Source organism: Heloderma suspectum, chromosome 2 (genome assembly GCF_057233095.1).
Source record: "Heloderma suspectum isolate Gila_16-S chromosome 2, 16-S_ref, whole genome shotgun sequence".
NCBI lineage: Eukaryota > Metazoa > Chordata > Lepidosauria > Squamata > Helodermatidae > Heloderma > Heloderma suspectum.
Window position 1 is genome coordinate 307303486 of NC_139459.1, and position 9356 is coordinate 307312841.

Genomic DNA, 9356 nt, shown 5'->3' on the forward strand with positions numbered 1-9356 from the left:
AGCTGCGGCTCTCCAGGGTTTTAGGCAGGATTCTTTCGTAGCCATACCTGGAGATGCTGGGGATTGAACCCGGGACCTTCTGCATGCCAAGCCCTTCCTATTGCAGTTGCCATTATCCTATTGCTGGATAATGGCAACTGACAAACAAAACAGCCCCAGATTTGTTTCTCTGTGACCATGTGAACCCACTCTTCTCAAAGACTTGAGTGAGGAGAAGGAGAAAAACCAGCCCTCTTGTCTGTTTGTATAAAGTCAAATACAGTTTAGAACTTCTCTTGCCCACCGAAGAGAATTCTCTTTAAGAATTGCTCAAGATATGCTCTGTGTGGAATAAAGAAGAGAAAGAAAGAACAGGATAGGGGAAGGAAGAAGAAAGGAATAATGTTGATTGGAAATGCGAGGGGGTAGAGAGAATTCCCTAAGCCAAGTGGCTCCTTTCAGAGAGGTGGTACTTCAGAGGAATTTAGGAGGCTGTGGAGGGTTTTTGTAAGGATTGCACGTGCTTAAATGAACTTTATGAGGTGAGGTGGGTGAGGGCTTTTTCTAGCTTTTTTTAGACTGTAGAACCTGTTTAAAAGCCTTAGCAGTTCCTCCATCATGATGCCACATTGTCCTAACCCTCCTTTTGAAATAATTTGAGTCCTACAGGTATTTAGGAGAAATTAAAGTGGAGGGGGAGAAACAAGTCTGTGGAGGCTGATTGGATCCTTTGCTGTACTGAAGCTACTAAACTTCTGCAGAAGCCAAAGTTTCCGCTTTGGGGCAGTAAAATCAGGTGCTGTGTGAAATACCAGTATTTCACATGGAGCTCTTTCTTCCCTTCCTTCTCCCTCTTCATTGCAAGCAAGCTCCCAACAGTGGGCATGTAAGAGCAGAAAAGTAAAGGGAGAGAGGTTTTTTTGCACCTCAAAAAATCCTACACCAGAGATTAGGGATAGTGACCTCCTAATGGGCACCTTAAATACCTTCTGATTAGGATTTCTAATCCCCCGTGTAGCTTGGCAGTTTTTACTTTTTGTTTTAGTCTTTGAGAAAAGGAAACTTTACGCATGGCTAGCACGAAAGCCACTGGACCTAACTGTCTGAAATTTGGCAGGTTCGGTCAGCTCCATAGGGGCTGCCAGGTCCCCAAATTCCATGCATGTATGTGGAGGCACAAAAAAAAAAAAAAGCTCTTTGCTTTGACAGATTTTCTTGAAAATAGCAATTTTTTTCTGTTAGTAGCATAAAAGCCACTGCACCTAACTGCCTGAAAATGGGTAGGTTCAATCAGTTCTACGGGAGCTGCCAGATCCCCAAATTCCATGTGCTTATGTGGAAGAACAAAAAAATATAGCTCTTTGCTTTGACACATTTTCTTGAAAAAATCAAATTTTACCTGTGGCTAGAACAAAAGCCACCAGGCCTAACTGTCTGAAATTTGGCAGATTCAGTCATCTATATAGGGGCAGCCAGGTCCCCAAACTCTATGCACTTATGTGGAAGCACACAAAAAATATACCTCTTTGCTGACAGATTTTCTTGAAAATAGCAAATTTTACCTGTGACTAGCACAAAAGCCACTGGACCCAACGGCCTGAAAATGGGCAGGTTCAATTAGCTCCATGGGGGCTACCAGGCCTCCAAATGTCATGTATTTATCATATAAAGGAAAAAAGTTATGGCCGTTTCTGTTTTCCAGTGCAAGTCAATGGGAAAATGGGGGGGGGGAGGCAATTAGGACAGCTCAAAAGATCTGGGGCTCGTGCCCAGGTGGGCCCCCTCCTAACGACGTCCCTGCTACCACTACTGCTACTCCCAGCAGCACCTCGCCCACCTCTGCCCCTGCCAACAACACCTTGAAGATGCCTCATATTGGGCTTGCTTGCTTTCCCACACAGTGTAGTATTATATAATTTAAGTAATAGTTGTTGATGTGTGTAGTGCTTTGTGTGGTGCTTTAACATATACTGTTTGCTTGTCCACACAGCACAAGCGCACGTGCGCACACGCACACACACACACACACACACGAGCAAAAGAAAAGCAAACACTAAACTACAAGCAAAGGTGGGGGACTAACTATAATCCTAACAGAAAAGGGTTTTCAAAACAAAATTATAGGGAAAAGAGTTCAAAAATAGGAAGGGAAGGAATACAGGACTTGAGAAGGGGGGGAGAGGAGACAAGGACAAGAACAAGAAAAGTTACATACACGTACATACATACATATATATCAAATCTAGACAGAATCAAAGTAAGGGCAAACTAATGGTTGAGAGAGAATTGAAAAGGGGAGGAGGAAAGCTATGCAACTGAAGTGAAATTTTCTGGTTTTTAAAAATAAACAGACAAGAATGAAAGGCAAAACCTATTACTGAAGGGTGGGGTGGGGGGAGAGGCCCAGGGAGGAAACTCAAAGTAAGTACTAAATGTTTGGTTTTTAAAGAAACAGAATAGTTCAGCTGAGACAAACACACACACATACCTCTAGCCAGATAACTTCAGACAGAGCCCTCTGACACCACCAGAATGGTCTCTCTTGCAATGAGCAAACACAGCTGTACAGATTGACAAGGTGGCGGGGAGCGGGGAGCTAAGCAACTAAAGTGAAATTTTCCAGTTTTTAAAATGAACAAACAAGAACACAAGGTAAAAACCTATTACAGAAGGGTGGGGTTGGGTGAAACAAAGAACAGGGAGGAAACTCAAACTCAGCACTAAATGTTTGGTTTTTTTAATAAAGAATCTACAAAAGAAAGTAAGGGAATAACTGAATTCAGTTTCGGAATAAAGGATCTCTCTCTGGTCTAACAACAAAACCACCACCTAACCTGCGCAGGCCCTCTTACATGATGAAACGCAAGCAAGCAAGCAAGCAGGCCGATCTCTCCACGCCAGTATTCCCTCCCCTCCTCCACCACTGTCACTGACTGGAGACTGCTGGATTAAGTTCAGCCCTAATTTGGCAACTAGAATTGCCTTTCGCCAACTCCCTCCCTCCTCCTCCTCCTCCTCCCCCTCCTCCTCCCCGCTGATCTCTCGCAAGCCGATACATTTGCTGCCAGGCCGCCTGGGTTGCTCAGAAGGCCTAAGAAGAGCTCCGAATCACCGAGGCAGATGAGACACTTCGTATCAGAGCTGCTTTGCTTCATGGCGCCTCAGTGTGGTTCTGATCTGCCTAGTATGATGCTGAGGCACCTCCGATTCCGCCTGCTCCACCTCATTATTCGGGCTTCGGACCAAAGCAGTACACAGCCCTACTAAATACATGTAAATTGGCACATGCACACGTTGTACAAACATTTTTTTTGTGGCACATTTCCTATTTTTGGGTGAGCTGTAAGTGGCTAGCCAACTCTATTGTAACTTTGGGGTTATTGAGCAAGCAGTAAAGATAAAAGTCTTCTCTCTCTCTCCCTCTCTCTCATTCTCAGAGTGGGGATTTTGTCCTGTGTGTTTAGGGCTCTTCACAGCATAAGGGTTATGTTTTGTTTGCCAGTAAGTACTACAGCGGAGGGTGTGGGGAGGAGGAGTGTATTCTCTCCCTGGAACTGTCTCATTTAAGGTGCCTCTCGACTTTAAAGGAAAATGCCTCTAATCTGACAGGGATGCAGAGGCTGAATTTCCTGGATCTGTCTGAACTGTTGTAAAAGATCCCTATTGTGACCAGGGGCATGGAGAGTTGTGTGCTATTATACAAGGAAAAATACAGGGTGGGCATTTGTTATATTTAACAGCCATCTCGGTTTAGCTGCAGAACACATACAGATTAAGCTGGCTGCTTTAGGCGGCTCAGCAGCCAACTGGAACACTAGAGCACTGTAATAATTGTGCTTATTTTGTTCCTCACCAGAAAATACTGAGCACCAATGCAGACCTTTGGGAGTTTGGCAGGTTTTCTGCTAGAGGGAGAGAGGCAAGCGCTGTGTCCACTTAACTTGGGTCCGGATGTTTTATTCTGGAGATGGAATCTTTGGATGCTGCTCATGTTCCTATAGAGAATGAGATCCTGCTCCACTTTAACATGGAAAAGTTAATCTTCACTTCAGTTAAAAACCAGACACACACACACACCATATATATATATATTTTCTTTCAGCCACACCTGTGTGGCCAGGTCAAATGCTGAAATTAGAATGTAGAATTCAGGTGTTTTAATTTGTTTTATTACTACTGTTTCTAGCATTGTATCCTTGTCTTTCTACCAAAATAAGAGTTTAAAGTCAGTAAGACAATAATGAAGACAGTGAAATCACAATCAGTGATCTAAAAAAGAGAGCAAGAGTTATAAAAAACAACAGCAAATAAATCCTAATTCAAAGCAAAATCCCCCTGGAATACAGTGATCTTTGCTACTCACTGAAAACTGATGGGACCAATTCTGGGTCCCATCTCTTGGGAGGCTGATCCAGATATTGGGTGCCACAACCACAAAAGGCCCTGTCTAGCACCCAGTTGCTCACCAATCATACATCCGATGGCTGGGAGACATTAAGGAAGGCTTCTGTGCCATAAAGGAGTTCTTGAGCAGGCGTGTATGGGGGGAGGCCATAGCTCAGTGGCAGAGCACATAGTTTGCATGCAAAGAGCCCCAGGTTCAATCCCTGCTTCTCCAGGCAGGTCTAGGAAAGACTTATGTGATACCTGGACAACCGCTGGTCTGACGGGATCAGGCAGCTTCCTATGTTCCTGTGTTAAGATGCTGTGGTCCTAGGCTGTTTAGGGCTTTCAAGGTCAAACCAGCACCGTGAACTGAGACCAGGAACAAATTGGTAACCAGCATAGCTGGGAAAGGATCAGGGTAATGCGACTAATCTACTGGCTCCAGTCAGAACCCTGTTGGCTGCATTCTGAACCAAAGGAAACTTCCAGGCTGCCTTCAAAGACAGCCCTACAGAGAGTGCGTTACAACAATCTAATCTGGAAACTATTAGGGCATGGATGACTCAGACCAAATCTGGTTTCTCCAGGAAAGGGCACAGCTGGTGTGCAAGACAAAGCTGGTAAAAGACACTCCTGGCCACTGCTACCACCTGTCCATCCAGGAGCAATGCCAGATGCAGGAGTATTCACTAGCCACAAACTTGTTGCTTTTGAAGGGTGCAGCCCTGTTCAAAACATGCTGTACTAAACAAGGAAAATCCACTATGTTTGATTAGGACCGTTGTTCCAGAATAGGAGACAGTCTCTTAAAATAAAGAGCATCTACCAAATACACTATTTGTTCCTTCTGGAGTTGTCAACTTTTCAACCAGCCTCTTCTACCAGGCTTTCAAAAGTGACTGCAGACATTAGTGGATGATTAACGTTTTATCTCCATGCTGTGAAAAGCCTCACCTGCTGATATCTGTTAAAGGCACAAGAGCAGGCTGGCTGTTTTTTTTCTAGTCGGCTGGCAACCCTTCTTCCCTCCCTCATCCATCATACCATTTTTAATTGCCTATCCATTCATTTGCACTTTTATAAACATTTCCCCCATCACAATCGGTGTGCTCCATATGGTGCCATGCAGTGGGCTTGAAAGCATATATTATGCAAGGCTGGGCTAATTTGTAGTCCTTGCAAATCGTTCTGAATTGTAGCTGTTCTCTGTTCTGTATGTGTTCAATGGGGCAGTCGATATTTAAAGCTTACTCTAACACTTTTGCTATCCTTTTTCAAACCAGGTATAGACTACCTGATAGCAGGACAGGAAGATACACGGACCAACAAACTCCTCGTGAATATGAACAGCTTGGTGAAGCCCTGGAAAGCTCATTGGGGGAAACTCATAGCAGACATACTTCGAACTGGGTGCAAATAGTATCTTCTTTCAAAGTGAAAGCCATGAACTTTATGCCTGTTAGTAATATTGCAGTGAAAGGTCTAGTTAGTTCTCTTACTGTCAATCAGAATGTTCCTAAGGGGAATTTAAAAGCACACTCACATCTCATCCACTGCTATTATGTGTTTTCAGCAGGAACCTTGTGCCATTACTTCTTTCTTCCAAGGCAACAATCCTTCTCCCCCACACACACCCTGCGCCCCCATATATACACACACTCAAAAACCTCAATAAGTAACTAAGGGAGCAATCCTATCTAGACAGGCGGCTGCCTCTGAACTCGGAGGCGGCTGCCTATCCAAAACAGGGCAGGAGAAACACGGAGGGGATTGTTCCCTCTGCACTTCTCCTGCCCTGCTTTTTCGGCTAGATAGCCGATTGCGGCTGTCTAGCCGTGGGAGGATGGAACAGGGAAGGAGGCTGCTGTATGACACATAGGATGTGTTGTACTGGCATTTCTGCCCTCCCCGCCCTGGAATGCACCTTTCTGGCTGCTCTGCACTCCTCTTATGAGCGTGGAGGACAGGGCTGTTCCGCGCTGCCTCAGAGGCAGTGCGGAAGTGGGGGGAGGTTGGTTCCCGGAAAAGAACATATCCTATGGCCGTCTAGCCAATGTCTAGTGGCCATAGGATTGCTCCCTAACACTATACTTTTAGGACCCACAGCTCAGCTTCTATAGCTTGCCTCCATGGTTAACCAGAGCTTTCACATACACACCGCCATGGCCAATACCTAGATTATAAGCTACATTATAATGTCGAGGCTCCCATGAACCAACCTGATACTACTAACACATAAACATGTTACTGCTGCACTAAAGCATTCATTTCTGAGGAGTTGCTCTCTTCAAGTAGCTGTAAAAGATGGGCAACAGCTTTGCTGAGCTTTGGAGCTATGAAATACTCGGTCGTTTAACCTATCACAGGACTCTTGCTACATTTGACAACCCTTTGTAAAGCTCAGTACATGAGCTACAATTCAGGTTCTATACACAGCATTTTGGGTTCCTAGTGTGTGTATGTGCCCCGTTGGTGATTGCACTGGAACGGAAAGATTCTGTAGATTTATATTGTTTGCTTCTCTGGCAAAGTACAGACATAAACAGGCAGAGCCTGTGAGAGGGTAGGAGAAGCAGATAGGGTTCCTAGGACATAGCCATGGGACATGGGTGAGATCTGATCCTGCAGGCAGGAGTCTTTGTGGACATCCACTTTACTTTTCCAAAGAGCATCTGGGGGAAAGGAGGTAGCTGACAACCTAGAGTCTACAGATGTTTACTCATGATGCAGGGGCAGTTTGATTATGGCCCATGGGTTTGCCTTTTGTAGAGCTCTGTTCTTTCAAGGCATGTGCCAGCAAGGCAATACTTTTGGCTTTAAAGCTAAGCCCACCTGCTCTCATCAATGGTCACCTCCCATCAACATCCGTTGCCCAACATGCATTTCAGGAAGATTTCTGCTGCTCTGGAGGGCTTTTGAGATGCTGACATTTCCTTTGTAAGGGAAAAATACAGCATTGGTCTGCAATTCTATGCACAACTAGATAGAAAAAGAAGTACTGGAAGTTGGGAGGTATTTGGGTTGGGTAAACTCAAGAGGAAGCTGCTGTATGGCAAATGGGACATACCAAACTAATTTAAAGGAAGGGCTACTTCTGGGGCCAGCCATGTGTTTACTCTGGCCTACTCTTTCCAAGGCAGTATTTTATTCTCAAATTCTGTTCTGCTAATATTACATGTACACATACTCACATTGCCAGTGTCTGGCTTCTAGCCATTTGCAAACACTTGCCTGCTTTCCCAATGAAAATGTGTGCAGTTTGCTTAAAGTGGGAATTCTCAGAGAACTCTCTTCTCAAATACAAAACAAGGCAGATAGCTACTGTTACTGGTATTTAACACTTGCTGTTGGCCAGGGCTCTGCTCAGAGAGAACAGGGCCATAAAGATGTTTGAAGTGTTGACCTTAAAGCACAACACCTTGTCCCATTGATTCCTGCACTCCATGTCACTACAGGTGACCAGGCATACTGCTCCCACATGACTGCCTCTTGCATTGCCTGAGACTGGTAGGCAGCATGCAACTTCCTGGTCTGTCAAGGCACACACCAATCTGTACTGCAGAAAAGCCAGGAATGCTCATGGCTGCCTAGCAACTACTTGTCCTTCATTAATGTTATGTGCTATGCAGAGTATAGCTGTGGTTGATCTAGTTTCTGTGGCCTTCCATGCACAGAAGTGGCCCTCACTGGGGCCAACTTTTCCAACTTGGATAGCCAGCTGTAAACCATGATTGTTCATTGGGAGAAATTCAAAACGTATGTGAACACGAATCAGGACTTATTTTCCCTTCTGTGGCATGAGCTTAGTATCTCTCCCTCCCTTCACAATACAACCGACAGCCATCTTGGCCTGTGAATTAAACAATGATGCACTAATCTGTCCTGCCCTTTCCTCCATGTTCACGTTTTAATTTTTAAATCATTGCATGCACACTTATTCCTTCTTAAAAAGAGAGAAGATGCAGTTTTTAACCCACTGCAGAACTGCTCTGGCCAATCAGTACTGTGCACAGCCATCATCTGTTGCACGGGTGAGCAAATCTGTGCAGTCCAAGGGGACCAAAAGAATATTGCAAACATGTAAAACATTTGCTTGAGGTCAGTCTTGCCACAAAGTTGGCAAGTCTACACACAACATGGTGAGTACCACCACAACGGCTTGACTTGAAATAGTGTCCATACAGGAACCACACCTGGTACACACATTTGAATGGTACTAAGTCCTTAAGGAAAGGAAAGACTTTGGTCATACTTTGTCTTCACTGTTAAGTGAGAATGCCAGTCCCTTAAAATAGTATGGAAAAACTGCAAGGACACAATTGGCATTCCGTAGCTTTCACCACAACATAACCGGTATTGACCAAACTGACATATGTAGAAGGCTCCCATTCTAAGTAAGGCATCCATTCAAGACTTTGTTATTTGTGATTGAGGAATACAATATGCATTGCACACACATTATTTGTCCGAAAGTCTATGAAGTTTGTTTTGAAGGCCACTGAGTTGTTGCAAAATAAATGACTCTAACCTCATCTAAAAACATGGGGAAAGGCTTAGCTCTAGGTTAGGGGAACAAAATGTCTATTGTCAAAAACACAGCTAACTCCTCATACTTAACCACAGGCCATGGCTTATTACATATTATTGGTCTTTTCATTCCTTTCCTTTGGAATCTGGTATGCGCTTCAGTAATCAATGAGTAGAAGAAATTTCTTCTAGCTTCTCACAGTTTTCATGAAAATGCTAAAGTCAGTTTGGATACATTATTGTAAACTCTACATTTATATTATACTGTCTGAATGTAACAGCGACTTCTCTATATTTTGTTCCAACAAGGAGTGCTCTGTCAGGTCAAGAGCTAGACTGGCTAAATGTTTTGGCTGAACTGGAGGTATTTCATTTATATAAAGACCTTTGTTAGAAGCTTTGCTTTTGTATCTGCAATTTTGTGGGTGCAAATAAGTGAAGGGGCAATTAATGCTACCTTGGCT

General features: G+C 44.1%; 1 protein-coding gene across 1 annotated transcript in view; it reads left to right on the plus strand.

Moving 5' to 3' along the window:
- LOC146354936 (netrin-4-like) overlaps positions 1-9293 on the plus strand; it is a 106836-nt gene extending 97543 nt beyond the window's left edge. The window contains exon 12 of the mRNA XM_084840207.1: positions 5649-9293. Within this exon, the coding sequence (XP_084696333.1) occupies positions 5649-5785 (137 nt within the window). The 3' untranslated portion in view covers positions 5786-9293. The remainder of the gene's footprint in view (positions 1-5648) is intronic.
- Positions 9294-9356: the final 63 nt, after the last annotated feature.